This window comes from Cucurbita pepo, chromosome LG01 (genome assembly GCF_002806865.2).
Source record: "Cucurbita pepo subsp. pepo cultivar mu-cu-16 chromosome LG01, ASM280686v2, whole genome shotgun sequence".
Taxonomy (NCBI): domain Eukaryota; kingdom Viridiplantae; phylum Streptophyta; class Magnoliopsida; order Cucurbitales; family Cucurbitaceae; genus Cucurbita; species Cucurbita pepo.
The window spans coordinates 2025664-2047110 of record NC_036638.1 but is presented as its reverse complement, the minus strand read 5'-3'; the positions used below and the strand labels follow the sequence as shown (position 1 = coordinate 2047110).

The following is a 21447-nucleotide window of genomic DNA, read 5'->3' as shown; positions in this document are numbered from 1 at the left end:
AAGCTATAAAGATATAATATATGATTAAACATAAACTTTATTGTATATTTTTAAAATATTGAGAGAATGACCTAAAGTCACGTTTGATAATGTAAATATTATCGAACACTTGCGATAATAATTGGATGTGTGGTGCAATATCATTTTGCTTAGCGTGGAGGAAACAACAATATTAGTCACACTACTCCAACGATCCACGTCTTCTAACATTTTATTTTACGACTACTCGTGAAGATGTGACATATTAATCATACCAATACGATACCATGTTCAAAGAAATTAAATTTTATATCATCGTCATATTTATTATTCTCCTTTGTTATTTTGTTTTTATAAACTTTTAGTTTTATAATTAATAAATAATTTTTATTTAATTTTATCGAGTTAATAAATAAATATTTATTCAACCCAAAATTAAAACCCGGAAATTTATCAAAATCTATTAAAACCTTTTTAAAACATATGGATTAAATAAGGCATCAAAAAGGAGATAAACAAGACAAATGGGAGACCATGCGATTCCTGAGTTATCATGAATTATTAGAGCAACGAGATCCCTTGAGTTATCATAAATCATTAGAATGATGGGAAGAGCCGTGTCGACCTTTTATCTAACAAATGCATCTCTTCTAGAAGTCGAGGTTTGTTGCACGTATTAGCTTTAGAATTATTGGGGTTATCCGAGAAGCAAATGTACCATCTTGCCACGTGGCTACAAGCGCCCTACTTACACTAACCCACGAGCTAATTCCTTCGGCTAGTCGCAATCTCGCTCGAGTGTGAAGTTCACGCGATTCTCCTTCTTCAACCTTGGGTTTCTACGTTTTTTCAAAACTTTTGAGTTAATACCCTATGTCCTCAATCGCAATCCTCCTCTATATGATCGATATTTCATCTCGGTTTCTTCGACAAGAATATCCACAATTTTTATTAAAAAAAAAAAAGGCTAAAAATACTCACATTTTATAATTTTCTTTTTAATCGTGAATATATATCTATATTTACAAATAAGTAGAATACAATTGTGTAATGGTAAGAAAATGATGCATGAGTTTAAACTTGTTCTAACAATATACAAACAGCATTTCCAAGGAGGAGCATTGGTTTGAAGTTACATTTAGTGATGTTGGTGGATGATGAGGTTACGAGAGGCGCTGTACCAGTGAGCATATGAGGCGTGGAGGTTGGGCCAGTCGGAGGAGGCAGAGTATGTGAAATGGTGAAGCCAAATAGCCAAAACCTGCTCTTGTTCGTCCCCTTGCAGTGTCCCGATCATCTCCCCCAACACCAACTCCACCTCTCGCCGCTCCCCAATGCTGAGGACGGGAGCATCGGTGCCGTTACTGCCTCTGCATAACAATGGAAGCCATGAAATCAGCATCTGCAACTTCGTCTGCGCGTGTTTCTCACTTTCTTCTTCATCTTCTTCATCCTTTCTCATTTCTCTGGATTGCTTGAACATGAAAGCTACACACAAGATCATTATATGAACACAAGTTTAATTTTAATGTCACATTCTAAGTTTAATTTCATTTCATAATTTTGTTAAGGCAGTATATTATATGAACACAACAGTGGATGAAGAAGGAAAGAAATAAGAAATTGCGGGCGGCGGTGGCCGTCGGCAGTGAGCGGCGACTGCCAGTGGTCGGCGGTGGTTGTCGGCAGTGAGCGGTGGCTGCCAGTGGTCGGCGGTTGTAGTTGAAGGGGGAAATAAAAAATATTTATATATATATATATATATATATGTATATGTTTTAATTAAAAATATAATAACTTTCAATTTTAAATTAAAAATTAACTCTAATAAATGGGACACGAAATGTTAATTTTAATTTTTAGAAATTCAATAAATACAAAATTAAAATTTAAAGATTTTTAGTTTGAAAATTTATTTGCCACAAATTAAAAAAATTGAAAATATTTTTTAAAATTTACGGAAATGTTAATTCTAGAGATCTAAAATTAAATTTTGAAAAAAAAATCCAAAATAAAAAAAAATATCTAAAATTAAAATAAAATATGAAAAGAGGCTTAAGAAGAAATCTCTGGTACCTGCGACTCTAACCAAGGAGCCCTGCAGACGCGGCTCCGCCGAGAGCGAGAGTCTTCCCAACTGAGCAGCCGAAGCCCACCGCTGACACGCCTCAATCCCACAGCCACAGCTCGCCATTTTCTCAGCCAGCCACAGCAACTCCGCCGCCAGCTTCTCCGCTGAGCTTCCGGTCCGGTTCGCCCCATCCTTCACACTCCCTAACCGGCTGCAAACCGCCCTAACAACCCGAGCCAACCAGAACTCCACCGGTCCAGAACTAGTCTCGCCGTCTTCATCCTCGTCATCGTCGTTGTGAAACCCTTGGTGGAGCATGGCGGCTTCAATCTGCGAAATAGTCCGATCGAAAGCCGTCGAAAGAACCGCACGATTAACCTCACGAAGTTCCTCAATACCTTCCCGTTGATTCTCGTCGATCAGCTTCTCCGCCAATGATCGAACCACTTCATACTTACGAGAACTAACCTGAACGTGACTAATAATCGACAGCAATTGTGTTAGGGCTCGAGAAACCCCTAAATCGCCGCTTCCGCTTCCGCTTCCACTGGTTCCGTAACTCCCGCCTTTTGGAGGTTTTAGAGGATACCGATCGTCAGAAACCTGGTGTATTGAAGGGAAAAGGGAGGGAAGCCAACGGAGGAAAAAGTGGAAGAAGGAGACTGACAGGCAGTGGATAACCTCGAGGAGTTTGTGTTTCTTCGATAAATTGATAAGGAATTTGTCGGCGAAGCCAAAGAGAGAGGTGAGCAAGTTCCGTAGAAGAAGCGGAGCCATGGTTATCGGTGAAGCTTCGGCTATACCCATGGCGGTCGTCTCTGAATGATTTTCCGGCGAACGGATGGGACGCAGTTGCTCTGTTTTTAAACGAAACGAAAAAGGAGAGAAGACGGTATCGCAACGAGATTCGCTTACTGTTTTTACCCTTTTGGCGTTTTTATCTATTTTCTTATTTAACCATTTCTTTTTAAACAAATTATAAACCAATAATTATATCATTTAATTTATAATAAAAATTAATTTTTTTTTCTTCATTAAATAGTGTGTCCAAGTCAGCTTGGACACGCATCAACTATTCTCATGAAACGACGACAACTACCTCCTGCATGTCCAAGCATCTGCATGTCCAAGCATCTCCAAAAGAACGTTTTGTTCCCCTCTCCAATCGATGTGGGATCTCACACATTTTCTCGTCTTTATCAAGTCGTAAAGACGATTAAATAGTGTGTCCAAGTCAGCTTAGACACACATCGACTATTCTCATGAAACGAAGACAACAACAACTACCACCTACGTGTCCAAGCGTCTGTTAGGGAGAGATTTCCACACCCTTATAAAGAATGTTTTGTTCTCCTCTCCAACTAATGTGGAATCTCACACATTTTCTCGTTTTTATCAAGTCATAAAGATGACTAAATAGCGTGTTCAAGTCAGCTTGGACACACACCGACTATTCTCATGAAACGACGACAACAACAACTACCACCTAATGGGATATGCGATATTATCAGCCTGAAAAGGTAGATTCTTTCCGCTACATTACAATACCGATATTGCCCCTTAAACAGGACTCGAGAATTGGGATATGTCAACCAAAAAGCTTATCAATCTATTACAATAGTTGCATACACGTCAAGCAGGTGTTCCATGGAGACCCAAAGGCCAAGCCTAGAGTTCCAAACTGTTTCATAAGTTCACAAAAAGTTACAGAAAAATGAAGAAGGTATACATGGATCTACAGATCATCAAAAAAGAAATCATGTGAAAAGACCAAACTATCCCCAATTCAGAGCAAGAACATCATATTATACAACAGAGATGCGTTCTTTTTTTCCTTGTTGCGGGGGAGAATATGGAGATATTGAAATTTATGCAGGTTTTTCTTTACTGTGGATGGCTTAAAGATTGCAGAGTTGAATGCCATGGATTTTAGAACACCCCCAACACACAAGTAATGGTAATAAACTTTAGCTCGACACGAGTTTTACCCTTTGAAACGAACGACGATGATCGAGATGTCGTCTTTGCTTTCCCGTTTCAGTGCTTCTGCTGCTAGTTGCTTTGCTGCCCTCTGGGGATCTTTGGTTCTTCTCGCTATGTCCACGGCTTCTTGATTCGACATGACCTGAATTTCGAATAAAAATTTGAGAAGAAACTAGAGATTCAAGATGGATATTTGTTGTAGTTGATGGGAAACAATCATAGTCACCTTCCATAGACCGTCGCTTGCTAAGATTAGAAGCTCGGTGTCAGAGTTGATATCGGCGTTCTTTATGTCGGGATCAGATCGTAAGTGTGTTTTGAGGTTCTTGTCGCCAAATGCTCGAGAAACTGCGAGCTGCCCGTTCACTCTAGCAACATCTCCTAATATGACAAGTTATAAAGCAATCAAAATATTGTCAAGTTAGACGACTATAATAGCAAGCTTAGACTGTATGACATCAAAAGATGTAGAGAGTAGATGTGACTCCTACCCATCAATATAGTCCAAGACCACCGCTAGCAAATATTGTCCTCTTTGGACTTTTTTCCTTTCGGGCTTCCCCTCAAGGTTTTAAAACGTGTCTATTAGAGAGAGGTTTCCACACTCTTATAAAGAATGCTTCGTTCCCCCCTATAACCAATGTGGGATCTCACAATCCACCCCCTTTTTAGGCCAGCGTCCTCACTGGCACACCGTTCAGTGTCTAGCACTAATACCATTTGTAACAGCCCAACCTCACCGTTAGTAGATATTGTCCTTTTGGGGCTTTCTCTATTAGGCTTCCCCTCAAGGTTTAAAAACACGTCTACTAGGGAAAGGTTTCCACACCCTTATAAGGAATGTTTTGTTTCACTCTCCAACCGATGTGGAATCTCACAATCCACCCCCCTTAGGGGCCCAACGTCCTCGCTGGCACACCGCTCAGTGTCTAGCTCTAATACCATTTGTAACAGCCTAAGCCCACCGCTAGCAGAAATTGTCCTCTTTGGGCTTTCCGTTTCGGGCTTTCCCTCAAAGTTTTTAAAACGTGTCTATTAAAGAGAGGTTTCCACACCCTTATAAGGAATGCTTTGTTCCCCTATCCAACCGTTTCGGGTTTCACTTTGCATTATAGTTGGAATAGGTTAAACGAAAGAGATCAAGAAAACAGAGGACTTTCTCTTCACTGATTCATAGTTTTCTAGATCCTATCTTTAACAAGTAGCAGAATTTGGCATTCATGAGAATACATCAATGCATTACCAGACCTGGCATGTTAGAGACAAAGCCACCTCTGTCCTCAATACTTCCTCGCTCAGTGTTCGGTTCGTGATCGACAGACATTTGTACTTCCTGCCCTCTTTTCGAAAGGACTGCTCGTGAATCTCCGACATTAGCCACCCATAATTTTTGACCGTTTATTAAAATTGCAGTGACAGCAGTGGATCCACCTCTTCCCAAGTCAGGACTGTGTGAGAGTATCGCTTGGTCTGTCGTCTCATACGCCTTAAAGATAGAGCTACGCGGATTCGACCAGAATTCCTCCTGAAGAAATCACAAGAGTTTGTGTCGAGATGTCAGTAAATATCTTTCTAACTAGCATTCGTGACGATTAACACACATTGTTATTCCGAAACGAGCTTTTCCAATAATGATAACCGAGATTAGTGACGAACTTACATCCTTGAGAATATTGGGAAATAGATGCTTCTGTAGATAGGCTGGTACGCTATCTCCTAGGTGCCCATCATATATAGCAAAGAGGCCAAGCTCCAGGCCATGCACTGTGATAAATTTAGCAACATGATAATCTTCCATGGGATGATTTGCCTTGCCTTTTACCAAACTAAAACCATATTTCGCAGGGCATTGATTGCCCCGGCCCTTTCCGGAGCTACATGACGAACGTCCTCCTACAAACTAAACGCAAAGGGGAGGAATCCCGATTCCATATAAATCTTTCATGCTCATAAATAGTAATATCAAAATGAAACAAGGAATTGAATGTTTTAAGTAAACGTGCATAATCGAAATATCGAGATGCTACTGAAAACTCCCCATCAAAAGCAACATAAAATCTTCGAGCTTCCCCTCAAGGTTTTTAAAACGCATATACAATGGAGAGGGTCTAGCCCTACTCCGACCAATGTCTCGCACCGTCCAGTGACTCGCTCTAATACCATTTGTAAAAGCCCAAGCCCACCGTTAACAAATAGGCCGCTTTGGGTTTTCCCTTTCAGGCTTCCGTTCAAGGATTTTAAAACGCGTCTACTAGGGAAAGGTTTCCACACCCTTATAAAGAATGTTTCGTTCCCCTCTCCAACCGATGTGGGATCTCACAATCCCCTTCACTCTCCTTCGAGGCCCAGCATCCTCGCTGACACTCGTTCCTCTCTCCAATCGATATGGGATCTCACAATCCACCCCCTTCGAGACCCAACATCCTCGCTGGTACTCGTTCCTCTCTCCAATCGATGTGGGATCTCACACCGTAACTTTCAAACTATATAACCTCATTGAGGTATATACGAACAACGAGAAACTAGGAACGGAGAAAGGTTCCGACCCTTTCCAGTCTACTCATCGAATTGCAAAACCGCAACAGAACAAACAGGCATCAAGTAACACGAACTTTAAACTTCAAGGAACAAAGCGGGGTTCGTTTACCATGATGCATAAAATCAAAACCTGAACCAGTTCATAATCCAGAACCAAAAACTCAGTTTCCATGTTCAAACAAACCTAAATAGGAGGAGCTATCTACAAAGTTAACAACATATCTGTAAATAATTAACCCAGAATAAGTCCATTTTGGACCTCAACATGATGTTCTTGAGCTCAAAGATAGAACATAGAACCGATCAGAAACTCAGAAACAACCATCTCACAGAGTTCTACAGAAATCAACACATATCACTATGAACTTAACATAAAACCAGACAAAGGTAAAGATATTACTACCTGAGAGTACACAGAATTGAAGCAGCATAAGTTATCCATACAATTTATTCTTCCCACTTCACCTTCTTTCCCCTTTCAACAATCATCCACTTAGATTTCAAAGGAAACCCCACGAGAAGAGGGAAGAATCACAGAATCCCACAAACTGCAAATCCAAAAAAACAGTTCCGATCAACCAAACGCTAAAGACCCACGATCAAAATCATCCCATAAACACCAAAAAAACCAGGGAATCACAAGAACAAACATAGAACACCAAAAGGGTAGCCCGGAATTCGCCTTACCGATCAACAAGTCGTCGAAAATTGGAAGTAAACAAGAAAATAGAACAACCCCAGAGCCCGAATTATTGATTAATTCGTCCTGGATAGAGACGTCTTAGATACAATCAGTGTATTGCGAAGAAAAAGACTAAAAATAAGTATGGATTGAAGAAGGAATCGATGAAGTTTTATGAAACCGTTCTAGTTCTGTTGGGGGGTAAGTCCACGCGGTGGGAAAAGAAATAAATCGCAATAAGGGAGAGGAAATGGAGAGTATTACCAAGAGGGGGCAGAGCTTTCCCTTATTGACTTTGATTTTTAGTGCTCCTCCCATCTTTTTTTCCCTTCTTTTTTCCACCCAATTGTTAATTGTTTACTGACACTGTGCCCTCTTTCTGCTTTACTTTTCTATCTTTTTCCTTCACCTTCATCATTGTTTTCCTTTTTGTTTATTACAGTTCGTTGCTTGGTAAATAACTTCTCAAGGGATGATTCCCCCCTTTCTTTTTCTTTGTGTGATACTCCAAACTAATCTTAAAAACCCATTTTAAAAATCCCATAAAGATTACTTTTTTTACCTTCCGATTCAAACGTGTACAACGGACAATAGTTACAACTCATACTTACGCGAAAATCTAATGGAGCAATGTCGCGTGGAGGTAGAAGACTTACCGTTCTTAAACTTTGTTTCTTGGAGAAGAAACAATTACGATATCTAGAGAATAAGTATCGACTAACTATGTACTAGCTGCCAGCGTTATATGAAATAAGAAAGAAACGAGATTATGGTTCTTACTATTAATTATAATAGGGTCAAATAGTTATTTCGAGATTATAGTGAAAAGTCAAATTAGGGGTAAAATTGGAATTTCACATGGAAGAAAATTTGTTTGGGTTCTCACGTGCATTCTGATGGGGTGGGAGCCACAACTTTGTGAAAGTCAATTTGTATTTTTTTTTTTTCATAAAAATTTAATTTCTTTTTCAGTCCATGAGAAATTTACTTTTATTATTATTATTATTTTATTCATTAAAAATATTTTTTAATTTTTATAAAANTTTTTCATAAAAATTTAATTTCTTTTTCAGTCCATGAGAAATTTACTTTTATTGTTATTATTGTTTTATTCATTAAAAATATTTTTTAATTTTTATAAAATTTCTATTTATTTTTATGGCGTGTAAATTGGGTTACCGAGTTTGAATATTTTTAGACCTAACCCAAATGTTCGATAAAATTTTCATTTATTTGAACTCAACCTAATTTAAATTGATCGCTATTTTCATATTAATATGATTCTAAGATTTACTCGGATATTAACGCTATAATAATGACATTAGTTACGAGTATTGTTCTAAACATTTAATATAATTAAATTTTTAGACCAAACTAATTAGAATCGAAGAAAATTCAAACAATATTTCGTCATTAATTGAAAAGACATTTAAATAATTTGACAACTGCCCACGATATTTTGATTAATAAAATTTACGTCATTTTTTTTTTATAATTTAAAAAAAATTAAAATTTAATTCTAATTTAAATTAATTTCTATTTTAAAGTCTCAAGATTTATTAAATTTTATATTATAAAAAATATATCATATTATTAATTAAATAAAATCGTATTTAATCCCTCAAATATCAACTATTTTCTTTAAAATTTACAACGCGTTAAAAAATAATTTTTATTTTTAATTCCAAACTTATTTAGAAATTACTCAACCAATCAATCAAAAGAGATTAATAATATATTTATTAATAATTAAAGTAAATTGTACTCGTTTTTTTTTTAATATTCAATATTAATTGTTCTAGAGGCCCGAGCCCATATATTGTGGATGGGCTCGTTTGCAAAGGCCCATAAAAATTATTGTTATTAAAANAAAAAAAAAAAAAAAAAAAAAAAAAAGCCATATTCTTACCTATTTTTTAGGTTAATTTGTATTTTTTCTATTAAAAAGGAAAGAAAGAATTCAATTTGAATTCGTTTTGGTCCAGAGATTCGCCGGTTTCAGGTTGCCAACCAGCTGTCTTACACGTGTCTACCATCTAGAACGCCAAGTGTAATATTAATTACATATTTTTTAAAGTATAATATTAAATAATAGACAAATTTAATAATCGATAAATTAGGTAAAAGTGTTTATTTATTTTTAATTATTTATTATTATTTTTAAATAGTTTTCTCGACAACTTTTCTATTTTTAATTATAGGAATGGAAAGAATTTGAGTAATAATTACAGGGGCAAAATCGTCTTTTGACAAAGACGGGTCAAAAGAGGCAAATAATTCACGACAGATCACAAACTGCCCGAAATGAAATGATTCCACCCGACCCGAATCTCCTGTTGTATACCTCGATGGGCCCCACAGATACTATAAATAATAAATTTTAATTTGCATTAAATTATATTTGAAATTTTGATAAATATCTACATGTTTTTTTGTTAAAATTAATATGTGAATTTGCATAAATTGAATATTCTGTAAAGATTTCAACACTAATTAGTCCATTTTTTTGTTGGTTGGGTTGACCTGATTAATAAAATGTCAACATGTTTCAGATTTCTGAAAATCAACCCAATCCAAATTGAAAAAAAAAAAAAAACCCAATAAAACATAACAAAACATTTAAATATATTTCACTTTTGTATTCAATAATTATAATAATTATTAGGGACAAACTATATTTAAGGGTAAAATTGTGATTTTCCTAAAAAATAATAATAATAAAATACAACGGTCAACGACGAAATATGGCGGCTGACCGTTGACTGAAAATGAAGAAACACATTTGACTTTTAAAAGACCCAATTATTCCTCTAAACAGCCGCCAATCCAGAGATTATTATTAAAATTAAACAAAATTCAATTGGGTGGCTCTTGTTTTAATCCTCTGGTTCTTGGACTTCCTCGAAATCTCGACGGCTTACAGGAAGCGTCGAAGATTATTTGGGTCGAATATAATCAACCGTCGCACTGGAACCGCGAAGCACGGGATTATAGCCGCTGTTGGTTGGTTCCTCTAAGACCATTACTTATAACGGACTGGTCATGAGTCCATGACCAATCGGAGAATTAACGGGAAGGATTTTGGTCCATTCGTTGTTCACTAGCGATGAATCGGATTGTGATGTGGAGTTTTGTGAGAGGTGTGGCTAATAATAGCCGGAGATTTGGTTCGGTTGCCGGTCTTGGCGGTGGCGGCAGCGGCGGCGGCGGTGGTGGTGGTGGTTGTCTGAGGGTTACTTTGACGGCGATGGCGTCTCCGGGAACGAGGTATCAATCGGTGGCGAATGAGGGGTTTCACTGGCGGAGGATGATGAGCTCGTCGACGGCGGTGGCGGAAGAACAGGGGATGAAGAACGTTGAGAATCAGGGGAAAGAGAAGGAAAAGGAAAAGGAAAAGGAGAATGCTCTGGTTTCTAGCTATTGGGGGATTTACAGGCCGAGGATTACAAGGGAAGATGGATCTGAATGGCCATGGAATTGTTTTATGGTATGAATTCGTTCTTCTTGGTCGTTGTATTCTTGCCCGCCAACTGTTTGATAAAATGTCTGCTCGCCTTTTGGCTTAAATTTTGTGTCATTTTCTTGTGTATTTTGATTGGATTCTTTATGAAGTTTCTGAAACTGTTGCTATGAACGCAGCCGTGGGATACTTACAGTGCGAATTTGTCCATTGATCTTGGAAAGCACCATGAGCCGAAATGTTTTCTTGATAAATTTGCTTATCGTGTTGTGAAGGTTCTTCGAATCCCAACAGATTTGTTCTTCCAGGTGGGTTATCTGATATGTTTGTACTTCATTCATCCTGGCCCCTTGAATTCACATGATCTTCTATGTTGTGCAGAGGCGCTACGGTTGTCGAGCAGTGATGCTCGAAACGGTGGCAGCCGTCCCGGGGATGGTCGCCGGGATGCTGCTGCACTTGAAATCTCTCAGGAAGTTTCAGCACAGTGGTGGGTGGATCAAGGCCTTGCTTGAAGAAGCAGAGAATGAAAGGATGCATCTAATGACGATGATTGAGCTTGTGCAGCCCAAGTGGTATGAGCGGCTGCTTGTGATCACAGTGCAGGGAGTGTTTTTCAATGCGTTCTTTGTGCTCTACTTGACGTCCCCCAAATTGGCTCATAGAATTGTTGGGTATTTGGAGGAGGAAGCCATCCATTCTTACACCGAGTACTTGAAGGATATCAACGAAGGGAAGATCGAGAACGTGCCCGCTCCGGCCATCGCCATTGACTACTGGCGGCTGCCTAAGGATGCAAGGCTGAAGGATGTCATCACGGTGATTCGGGCCGATGAGGGGCACCACCGCGACGTCAACCATTTCGCTTCTGTGAGTAATTTTGCTTCTTTTCTGTATGGTTCATTCAATTGAGTAACTTTGGTTCTTTTTGTGGGCAGGACATCCATTTTCAAGGAAAGGAACTGAGAGAATCAGCAGCCCCTCTTGGATATCACTGAAGTGGAAATGGTTATAGGTAATGTGTCGTAATTTGTAAATACATCAAATCTCACTCGAATTTACGGAATGTACGTCCAATAAAGACCTTGATTGGTTTATTAGGTATATGGTCTATATGATTGCATGTAGTTTGAATTGTTCTTTTTTCTCGAAAATAAAAAGTTATAGATATGTACATGTTGTTCCATTTCACTTTTTTGACCTTATTGATATTAGACAAGTTGTTCGGGTCATCAACTTGGAGTTTTTTAACCCACATACCTCACAACTTAGGAGCAAATAATTCACTCGATCTTCACCCGTTTTCATTGTCGATGAAGTTCACTCTTTTTTTCCCTCACATTCTTTCCTTCTTCTTATCGATGGTTTGAGCTTCATTTTCTTCGTTTTTCGGTTTCATAACTGAGCATTAAAAAATGTAAATATTTTGCCTTTGATATAGAAATTCAACAGCTTTCTCAGGAAGTATAAGGACTAATTTATAATTGAAGTCAAATTACAATAAGAAAAAACCTAAGAAAATAAAATTTGAAAAAAAAAAAAAAAAGATAACTAATCAAAAAAGTCAGGATGGCCGAGTGGTCTAAGGCGCCAGACTCAAGTTCTGGTCCTCGTGAGAGGGCGTGGGTTCAAATCCCACTTCTGACACACATTTTAATTTGTTTTTATTTTTATTGGGCTTTTGGGCCGTTTTTATCAATTAGCCTGGCCCAACTTCTACCTGTAGGAAATGGAGTCTCAAAAATAGGTTAAAAGGATTTTGAGTCAGGCTCACTGATAGAAAAAAAATGGCCGAACGGCTCTCTCAAATGTGGGTCCGGATACTAAACTAAATGGGCCGAGCCCAATAAAATAAGTAAAAGTTAAAATAATAAATTGTCAGAAGTGGGATTTGAACCCACGCCCTCTCACGAGGACCAGAACTTGAGTCTGGCGCCTTAGACCACTCGGCCATCCTGACTTTTTTGTTATTTTTAATTTCTTTTTTAAATGATGTTTTGATCAATTATCCCGACCCAATAAAATAAAGAAGAACTAAAATAAGTTTGTCAGAAGTGGGATTTGAACCCACGCCCTCTCACGAGGACCAGAACTTGAGTCTGGCGCCTTAGACCACTCGGCCATCCTGACTTTTTTGTTATTTTTAATTTCTTTTTTAAATGATGTTTTGATCAATTATCCCGACCCAATAAAATAAAGAAGAACTAAAATAAGTTTGTCAGAAGTGGGATTTGAACCCACGCCCTCTCACGAAGACCAGAACTTGAGTCTGGCGCCTTAGACCACTCGGCCATCCTGACTTGTTTGTTGACCGAGAAAGAAATTTAAATGTATCAAAATAATTATTAACATAATAAATTAAACAATAAAATAAAATAATAAAGCATACGTTTTTCGTAACCACCTTTCGTATATATTAAAATATATACTTTAATAAACCCTAAACCCTATATATAGACGTTAAGATAAATAACTACTGATATCCAACTACTACGACCAAGACATATCATATATATATATAAACCTTACTAATAAAATTGATAAAATTAAAATTTTATTTTTATTGAATCTAAGTACGATATCCATGGAGTGATGTGGGGACGAGAACATCGGACAAAATTCCTAATTTATTTTCACCGGAATTCATTACCAAAAATTTGTAATTAAATATTACCATTAAAGTACTATTTTTTTTTTTTTTTATAATATGAATGTGATTTANAAAAAAAAAAAAAAAAAAAAAAAAAAAAACCTGAATTATAAAACAATTCGTTTTTTTTTTTTCATTATATTATATATATAAACTAAGCAAAATTTATATTATTATAAAGATAAAAGTTGTTGTTTTTTTTTGTTTTTTTGTTGTTTTTTCTTTCTTTCTTTTGTTCTTCCTTTTCTCATTGAGATTCCATAGTCGCGCGAACTGTGTTCCTCATTTCCAACGTACTTCGTTTCACCTGAAAAAACAACCATTTCACGTTTCCTTTCATTCACTGCCTTCCAAGTTATAGCAATTTGAATCCAATCCCTTTGATCCAATCCAAACCCTTCAGCCCCACAATTCCCTCCATCCCTTATCCTTTCTTCCAGTTTCTTTTCACTCATCTTCCGATCTTTGAAGATTCAACAATTTCCCGTACTCTCTTATGGCGGAGGGTGAATTGGAGAGGGGCGAGACCAATTGTGGCCTTGCTTCAATGGATTCCATCGAATCGCGATGGGTATTTCAGGATGAGGATCAATCGGAGATCGACGACGACGAGGATGAGGAAGACGACGACGAGGATGCAGAGCGGAATCGTCTGGATTTGGAATCTGAGGAAGAAGATAATGTTGAGCAGAAATTGATTCGCACTGGTCCGCGGATTGATTCATTCGATGTCGAAGCCCTTGAGGTCCCTGGTGCGCAGAGAAATGACTACGAGGTGCTATGAATTTTCTATTTGAGTTGATTTTTTTTTTTTTTTTTTTTTTTTGGTCTTAATCTTGTATATCTGCCGTTTGGCTACCGAGAAAATGAGGGGGGCGAGATTGAACTGGAACACATGCTGTAGTTTATTTTACGTCGTGATCTTCGTTTCCTAGCAACTAGAATAAAGTGTAATATGTAGTTAACCGGACATTTAGTGGCATTATTGGTTATCTCCAGATTCCGAGTTACTATTTACTCAGTTGATAGATGATTTGATGTCAGTGTCTGTTCCATGCGGGCTAAAATGGCGATAATGGCTGTATTGCATTCTATGTTAGTGTGTTTGGTTATCACAAGTGGTCGGGATTTTCTTATACAAATTTTGTCCAAGATTTGTAACTTTTTTGAATCGTATATTAAGTTAGATGGAATGATAGTTTTATAACATAAATTCCTGGGTATGAAAGTATTTGAAGTACAGAAGTTCCCATGCTCTTTTTTGGGCTCTGGTGACTTGGGCAGTCCTTTTAACATTGGTTTCTTCCATGCTATGTTGACTGGAGAGATCTCTTTTAGTTTCACTTTTCTCCTTTTATTCTTGGATCACTTATCCCCCAGCCTTTGGTATGATACAGTGTTTTTCTTTTTTGTAATAGACCTATATTAGTGTACTAATCTAGCGATTTGACCACATTGGAAATGTGTGGAGGATGGGAAACAAGGGGTTTCTGAACTTTTGGGACGTCATCTTCCTTGTTTCTCTGGTTATTGTAGTTTCATGTTCTAGAAATCTTGCAAATGTCATTTTATTTTATTTATTCTTTTACTTAAAAAGGAGTTAAGGATTATGATTTGATCCACATGGGCTATTAGAGGAATAGTAGAATATTTGTAATTTACTTAACTTATTTTCAGGACTTCAGCGTGGGGAAGAAAATCGGTCTTGCTTTCCAGACCCTTGGGGTTGTATTCGGTGATGTTGGGACAAGCCCTCTATATACCTTCAGTGTCATGTTCAACAAAGTTCCTATTAATGGAGATGAAGATGTTATTGGGGCATTATCTCTAGTTATCTACACCTTAATCTTGATTTCACTAGTCAAGTATGTACTCGTTGTTCTTCTGGCAAATGATGATGGTGAAGGTATGCTTTCTAAACTTATGTGTACGCATTTAAAATTACTCCCCTCGAATGCTCATATTTATGTGTATTGATGAAATTTTTTTGTGAGCTCTTATCTTGAAGGAGGGCTCAAAATTTGCTGCTCCTCCCCGTTTGTTTGTTTGCCTCAAGGATCCAATGTATAGCTGACGCTTACGTGTCTTTTTTCTAGAAACTTTATTTGGTTTTAGCCTGGTTTTTTGTATGGCCTTTTTTCTCTTTTCATCTCTCATTATGAAGTGGTTCTCTTGGCAAAAGAATACTGGCCATAACTTTTCTGGTATTACATGTTAAGAGAAAAACATCATGCACTCTCTCTCTCCCTCTTCTCCATTTCCAATCCCAACTGTATGTACTTTATACAGATGAAATCTCACTGAGGTTTTAGTTAGCTTTATGCACTTTAAAAGTCCATGGAGTTTTGAAATTGTTCTACTATTTTGCTAATGGTTAGTTGAGTGTCTTTTTGTAATTTCTCCCATTTCCTAGTCGGTTTTGAACCCTTATCATCCTTCAGTTGCATGTGTTTTTTGGTCTAGTGTAGTTCTTATCCTTATGCCTTCCAACCCAAAGTAACATGCATATAAATACCGAAGGGTGGTCAAGTAATTAGGGGTGTCATAGATTATACTGAGGTAATATGCAATATGCATAACTCCAAATTTTCCGAGCCCTTGAGGAGAAATTTTGATAGTTCCATCGGAAGGTAGTGAATATTTGCTAATTTATGTCTGTTCCAGATAGCTATTTGTCAAGTCTTAGGGAATAGATAGTCTTTTGTCAAGTCTTAGCACCAATGTTTCTATCGTTTTGTGCATGCAAATATACAATGAAGCATAAAGTGTGATTTTCTTAGTCGTCAACTTTTGCAGGTGGTACTTTTGCTTTGTACTCTTTGATTTGTAGACATGCCAAGGTCAGTCTTCTCCCAAATCAACTTCCTTCAGATACCCGAATATCAAGTTTTAGGTTAAAGGTGCCATCGGCTGAATTGGAAAGATCACTAAAAATAAAGGAAAAACTTGAGGCTTCCTTGACTTTAAAGAAGCTTATTTTGATTCTCGTTCTTGCTGGAACTTCTATGGTAATAGCTGATGGAGTTGTTACACCAGCAATGTCGGGTTTGTATATTCTATCTCTCCTCTTTTCTGCTCGGTAAAATTCTAATGCTTCCAGCATTGGGACAATGTAAGCTATATCAAATGTATTGTGATCTTGGCCTTGGCCCGAACTGATGACAGACAAACTCTTATTCTCCCTGTATTATTAGTTGGTAGCTTCGTTTTTATTCTCTTATGCTGGTAATGAAATTACACTTTTATTCCATAAAGCATTTCTTTTACTGTTTAGAATACCTTCAACTTCTTATCTCTTATATTTGGAAAATGTTTCTAAACCAATAATGGAGCTAGAGTATTGAGGAGTGTATTTATTATTACTAATTTTGAATAAGGACGACCTTCTGTTTTTCCTCTTGTAGTAATGTCAGCTGTTGGTGGACTAAAGATTGCAGTGGAGGCAATCAACCAAGGTAGTTTTTAACCTGTTTGACTTTCCCAAATATCTTTTACTGTGTACAATCCCTATTATATGGAAATTGATTTAGATAGACCACAACATGATTACAGATTTTGAAGTGTTTTATGATACTCAGGGAGTATCTTCTTGAGCCATTCATTTTTCCAACTATTTTATGAGAGACAATCAGCTGCTTTGATTTTTAATTAATTAATTTAGTTTTTATTATAGCTTGCAGTTTATTGTAATTCATACTATTTCCATGTTAGTGTCCAGAGTTCTATGACTATGCAACAGTGAAATCTGGGCTTATGATTTGTGTATGGATATGCAATTGAGGGCTAGACTATTTCCCCTAATTCAATTTGTGAGTTACCATCGACATGAGAAGAACACATTTTGGCAAGTCATTGGTATATTTTTTGTATTTGTTACGTACTTGGGTATAAAAAGTGTCTCTCTCTCTCTCTCTCTCTCTCTCTCTCTCTCTCTCTCTTTTCAATTGAATACTTTTAAAATCAGTTTGTATATTATATATACGATCATTTCTGACCTTCTCCAAAACTTGTAGAGTATACTTGAAACTCATGAAGAAATTTCTTAGAATTTCTAAGCAACTCTCCCTTGTGTATTCTTGGTCAGTTTGAGACGGTTTTATGTAATTTCTTGGGTTGGGTGTGGCTTATAAAAATCTCTATCCTGTTAATGGTTATGCCCTTATTTCTCTAAATTATTTCTTATTGCTATGTATATTGGGTCTCAATCACTTTTGTTTACTACTTGTTTTGCAGATGAGGCTGTGATGATCTCAGTTGCCTGTCTTATAGTTTTGTTCAGTGTTCAGAAGTATGGCACTAGCAAAGTGGGGCTCGCTGTTGGTCCTGCATTATTCATATGGTTTTGTACTCTTGCAGGCCTTGGGATTTATAACCTTGTCATATATGACCGCAGTGTCTTGAAGGCATTCAATCCCGTTCACATATATTATTTCTTCAAAAGGAACTCTACCAATGCATGGTATTGCCTTGGAGGTTGTATTTTATGTGCTACCGGTAAACACTCTGATCTATTCAACATTTCTTTTTTGATTTAGTTTAAACAAGAGACACATTTCATCGATATAAATTACAAAGTCCATTATTATATCCTAGTAGACATGTTTGATAACTATTTGGTTTTTGAAAATTAAGCTTATGAACAATATAGATTTCTTTGTTTTGTTTTTCTACTTTTTACAAAGGTTTTCAAAATATAAATCAAATTGTGAAAACTAAAAAAGTAGTTTTGAAAATTTTGTTTTTGTTTTTGGTATTTTATCAAGAATTCAAATCTAAGATGAAAACCATAGTAAAGAAGTTGTAAGGAAAGAAACACAATTTAAAAAAATCAAAGATGAAATACCAAATGGTTATCACAAGGGGACTGGACTATGGAGGGGGACTAGTGGCCACTGATTTTCCTCAAAACTTCGTACCTTCAGATCTGTTACATAATGTACGACTTTGGTAGCCTTCTGATGTTTCTTGAATTCATGTGACATATTGTGATTCAATGCCTACTATTACCGATTACAACAGTAGGATAGATGTAGAAAATTAATAATGAAGATCCTCATATCCATAGAAAATTTCCGATTACTGTTTAGCACATGACTAGTGATTATCTGTAGTTTAAAATAATTTAATTTGGTGCGACTTTGATCAGCATGGATATTTTTTATCTCTCTTATTTTATTTCTGATAATGATTTACCAGGTTCCGAGGCGATGTTTGCAGATCTTTGCTATTTCCCTGTGCGGTCAATACAGGTAGGAAGATGTAATTTAAGATTGTCGAATTAGTTACTTCACACACATTCTTTCTAGATGATGCTTTGCACTTTTGAAGATGTTATTTGTGCAACCTGTTGCCTTTCAGCATTTCCCGCTTTTTGTTGTCTAATAAGACTTGGTGAATGTTTGCAGCTTACATTTGTCTTCCTCGTCTTGCCTTGTCTTTTCTTGGGTTATTTGGGTCAAGCTGCCTACCTGATATCAAACCACAATGGAGCTGAGCATGTTTTTTATAATTCCGTTCCCAGTAAGGCTCATTAACTATCTGTATTGATTTGCAAAGCTCGATGATTTTACATCTTCACAAGCTTCAGTCTCAGTGGGTGCATTTGCTTATACAATTATTTTGCTTTCTGTCTACAGAAAGTGCCTTCTGGCCAGTTTTTCTCATCGCTAATGTTGCTGCATTAATTGCCAGTAGAGCAATGACTACGGCTACCTTTTCGTGTATAAAACAATCGACAGCACTTGGATGTTTTCCTCGTCTTAAGATCATTCATACATCTAGGAAATTCATGGGGCAGATCTATATCCCGGTGTTGAATTGGTTTTTGTTGGCAGTTTGCCTGGTGGTCATCTGCTCCATATCTAGCATGTATGAGATTGGAAACGCATATGGTAATATTCACATTTTCTCATGATCTGTATTTTCCATTGTTTTACCAGAAATAATTTTTCTTTGAGGATAAGTTGGCCCATGTTAGATAAATATAGATCACGTTTCCATCTTAACGTGTCTACCTGAACTCAATCCAATATTTTTTAATTTACAATGAAAGCTTTTAGTTTTTTTTGTCCAAATAGTGTATGGTAGATTCGGGGGCATATGGAGGCTGCGTTATTGTCCCCTTGTCCCATAATTCTTTTACCCTTTACTCTTTTGTATTGCATATGTTATTTCTACCTATCTTTATGCTAAACTAATCTTTCGAGCAGGTATCGCTGAGCTGGGAGTGATGATGATGACAACTATCTTGTTAACCATTGTAATGCTTCTTATATGGCAGATAAATATTATCATCGTGATGGGTTTTGCGATGATCTTTCTTGGGATAGAACTGATATTTTTCTCGTCTGTCTTATGGGGTGTGGGTGATGGAAGTTGGATCATATTGGTCTTCGCAGTGATTATGTTCTTCATTATGTATATCTGGAACTACGGAAGCAAGCTCAAGTATGAAACTGAAGTCAAACAAAAACTGTCAATGGATTTAATGCGGGAACTCGGATGCAATCTCGGGACAATCAGAGCTCCTGGCATCGGTTTGGTCTATAATGAACTAGTGAAAGGAATACCTGCAATATTTGGCCATTTTCTGACTACTCTTCCTGCTGTTCATTCAATGATCATATTTGTCTGTATCAAGTATGTACCAGTTCCTGTTGTGCCTCAGAGTGAGAGATTTCTTTTCCGCCGAGTCTGCCCAAAGAGCTATCACATTTTTCGCTGCATTGCCAGGTATGACATGCAATTTCCCTATAAGAAATGTGTTATATTTCATAACCGCTCTTCCCATAATTAAGAAGGAAACTCTGCTATTGTGAAAAGAAAGGTTGATCTTTTAAGTATGTGACTAATTTAGCTAATTAGATGTGATACTCTACCTTTATATGATCTTTCATTGTGGGCTCATCACTTAACAGGTATGGTTACAAGGATGTCCGAAAAGAAAATCATCAGGTATTTGAGCAGCTCTTAATTGAAAGCCTTGAGAAATTCATCCGTCGAGAAGCACAAGAAAGATCATTAGAGAGTGATGGAGATGACGATACTGATTCCGACGAGATTCATAGGTCGCAACTTCTCATAGCTCCCAATGGAAGTGTCTATTCACTTGGCATTCCTCTCCTCGCTGAATTCAACGAGACTAGACCCATAACTGAAATCATCAACGTACCAGAAGAGGTGCAGCCAATTGAATCTCTAGACCCCTCAATCCCAGATGCAGAGCAATCACTTGAGAGAGAGCTTTCCTTTATAAGAAAGGCTAAAGAATCAGGTGTAGTGTACCTTCTCGGTCATGGAGACATTAGAGCAAGAAAGGATTCTTGGTTTATCAAGAAGCTAATGATCAATTACTTCTATGCGTTTTTAAGAAAGAACAGCAGGAGGGGCATTGCCAACTTGAGTGTTCCCCACACCCACCTGATGCAGGTTGGCATGACATATATGGTTTAGAAGCTCAATTTTTGTTGCCAATTTACTGTAGAATCAAATCAGATATGAAGATTACCAACTATGTGTAGCACGAGTGAAAGAAGTCCGAGAAAAAACAAAAACAAAAAATGGAAAATGGTCTTTTGCAATCTCCGGTGCACTACAATGCAACATACTGTTGATTTTCTATGGCCATCTGGATTCAGAGGAAGCTCTGTTACATCCTTGGTTACTCGGAGGGCTTTTCGAGGTTGTTGCCTGTGTAGTTCGTTCATTCGTGTTCATGCATGGTGATGAACGCCTGAGATATTTGAAATTTCGTGAATTCTGTTGATGCAATCCCTCGCTGTAGATCTCTTACGACTTAAAAAGACCTCTTTGGATTAGTTTGGCCTCCATCCAACCTTTAGATGCATCAATGATTCAGTCTTGTAGTGAGTTGTTTTTACTGTAGCTTATTTATGTCCCCTACTTACTCTTTCCCCTTTTCATGATAATGCAAAATCGTGCTGGTAGTTGAATTTCTATTCAGATTTTTGTGCCTAGATTTCAAGAAATCCCATTAAATGAGGGTATCCCATCCCCCTCTGACCCAGTTGAATGAAACAGATGTTCACTATCTAAGTAGAAAAGAATATTTTCAATTTCAGTTA

At 37.2% G+C, this 21447-nt stretch overlaps 4 protein-coding genes and 4 non-coding genes across 10 annotated transcripts; 3 read left to right on the top strand and 5 right to left on the bottom strand.

Moving 5' to 3' along the window:
* Window positions 1-975: 975 nt before the first annotated feature.
* On the bottom strand, window positions 976-2983 carry LOC111805927. Its single transcript, XM_023691228.1, has 2 exons — window positions 2056-2983; window positions 976-1467 (listed from the first exon to the last, which is right to left on the bottom strand). The coding sequence occupies exons 1-2, from the start codon at window positions 2855-2857 to the stop codon at window positions 1118-1120; spliced, it is 1152 nt and encodes a 383-aa protein (XP_023546996.1). The 5' UTR covers window positions 2858-2983; the 3' UTR covers window positions 976-1117.
* A 651-nt stretch (window positions 2984-3634) lies between these two features.
* Window positions 3635-7669, bottom strand: LOC111789756 (probable protein phosphatase 2C 9). 2 transcript variants are annotated; one of them, XM_023670446.1, is made up of 6 exons: window positions 7518-7669; window positions 6975-7119; window positions 5694-5933; window positions 5282-5558; window positions 4260-4414; window positions 3635-4175 (listed from the first exon to the last, which is right to left on the bottom strand). In XM_023670446.1, exons 2-6 carry the CDS (start codon window positions 7011-7013, stop codon window positions 4035-4037), a joined length of 852 nt encoding a protein of 283 aa, XP_023526214.1. In that variant the 5' UTR covers window positions 7014-7119; window positions 7518-7669; the 3' UTR covers window positions 3635-4034. The 2 variants fall into 2 exon arrangements, with proteins under 2 accessions (XP_023526214.1, XP_023526207.1); XM_023670439.1 differs by lacking the exon at window positions 7518-7669 and adding an exon at window positions 7259-7511.
* A 2499-nt stretch (window positions 7670-10168) lies between these two features.
* On the top strand, window positions 10169-11911 carry LOC111789745 (ubiquinol oxidase, mitochondrial-like). Its single transcript, XM_023670429.1, has 4 exons — window positions 10169-10740; window positions 10893-11021; window positions 11095-11583; window positions 11652-11911. The coding sequence occupies exons 1-4, from the start codon at window positions 10360-10362 to the stop codon at window positions 11709-11711; spliced, it is 1059 nt and encodes a 352-aa protein (XP_023526197.1). The 5' UTR covers window positions 10169-10359; the 3' UTR covers window positions 11712-11911.
* Window positions 11912-12276: 365 nt separating this feature from the next.
* TRNAL-CAA lies at window positions 12277-12360 on the top strand. Its single transcript has one exon. It is a non-coding gene; the product is annotated as a tRNA-Leu (tRNA).
* Window positions 12361-12589: 229 nt separating this feature from the next.
* Window positions 12590-12673, bottom strand: TRNAL-CAA. Its single transcript has one exon. It is a non-coding gene; the product is annotated as a tRNA-Leu (tRNA).
* Window positions 12674-12759: 86 nt separating this feature from the next.
* TRNAL-CAA lies at window positions 12760-12843 on the bottom strand. Its single transcript has one exon. It is a non-coding gene; the product is annotated as a tRNA-Leu (tRNA).
* Window positions 12844-12929: 86 nt separating this feature from the next.
* TRNAL-CAA lies at window positions 12930-13013 on the bottom strand. Its single transcript has one exon. It is a non-coding gene; the product is annotated as a tRNA-Leu (tRNA).
* Window positions 13014-13581: 568 nt separating this feature from the next.
* On the top strand, window positions 13582-21325 carry LOC111789734 (potassium transporter 7-like). Of its 2 annotated transcripts, none has more exons than XM_023670410.1 (10): window positions 13582-14138; window positions 15041-15269; window positions 16160-16408; window positions 16768-16818; window positions 17597-17857; window positions 18560-18612; window positions 18769-18883; window positions 19000-19254; window positions 19573-20095; window positions 20281-21325. In XM_023670410.1, exons 1-10 carry the CDS (start codon window positions 13860-13862, stop codon window positions 20813-20815), a joined length of 2550 nt encoding a protein of 849 aa, XP_023526178.1. In that variant the 5' UTR covers window positions 13582-13859; the 3' UTR covers window positions 20816-21325. The 2 variants fall into 2 exon arrangements, with proteins under 2 accessions (XP_023526178.1, XP_023526185.1); XM_023670417.1 differs by having other exon boundaries at window positions 14006-14138; window positions 15049-15269.
* Window positions 21326-21447: the final 122 nt, after the last annotated feature.

What these genes read in the sequence shown, in the direction of transcription:
- LOC111805927 (XM_023691228.1), bottom strand. Translation starts at nt 2,857, where the DNA reads ATGGGTATAGCCGAAGCTTCACCGATAACCATGGCTCCGCTTCTTCTA. An exon ending in CTCCTTGGTTAGAGTCGCAG is followed by an intron (nt 1,468 to 2,055) that starts GTACCAGAGATT and finishes TCTTGTGTGTAG; the next exon opens with CTTTCATGTTCAAGCAATCC.
- LOC111789745 (XM_023670429.1), top strand. Translation starts at nt 10,360, where the DNA reads ATGAATCGGATTGTGATGTGGAGTTTTGTGAGAGGTGTGGCTAATAAT. An exon ending in CAACAGATTTGTTCTTCCAG is followed by an intron (nt 11,022 to 11,094) that starts GTGGGTTATCTG and finishes TATGTTGTGCAG; the next exon opens with AGGCGCTACGGTTGTCGAGC. An exon ending in ACGTCAACCATTTCGCTTCT is followed by an intron (nt 11,584 to 11,651) that starts GTGAGTAATTTT and finishes TTTTGTGGGCAG; the next exon opens with GACATCCATTTTCAAGGAAA.
- LOC111789756 (XM_023670446.1), bottom strand. Translation starts at nt 7,013, where the DNA reads ATGGATAACTTATGCTGCTTCAATTCTGTGTACTCTCAG. An exon ending in TCAATTCTGTGTACTCTCAG is followed by an intron (nt 5,934 to 6,974) that starts GTAGTAATATCT and finishes CTTTGCGTTTAG; the next exon opens with TTTGTAGGAGGACGTTCGTC. An exon ending in CTTTGTCTCTAACATGCCAG is followed by an intron (nt 4,415 to 5,281) that starts GTCTGGTAATGC and finishes TTGTCATATTAG; the next exon opens with GAGATGTTGCTAGAGTGAAC.
- LOC111789734 (XM_023670410.1), top strand. Translation starts at nt 13,860, where the DNA reads ATGGCGGAGGGTGAATTGGAGAGGGGCGAGACCAATTGTGGCCTTGCT. An exon ending in GGCAAATGATGATGGTGAAG is followed by an intron (nt 15,270 to 16,159) that starts GTATGCTTTCTA and finishes CAACTTTTGCAG; the next exon opens with GTGGTACTTTTGCTTTGTAC. An exon ending in TCCCTGTGCGGTCAATACAG is followed by an intron (nt 18,613 to 18,768) that starts GTAGGAAGATGT and finishes GAATGTTTGCAG; the next exon opens with CTTACATTTGTCTTCCTCGT.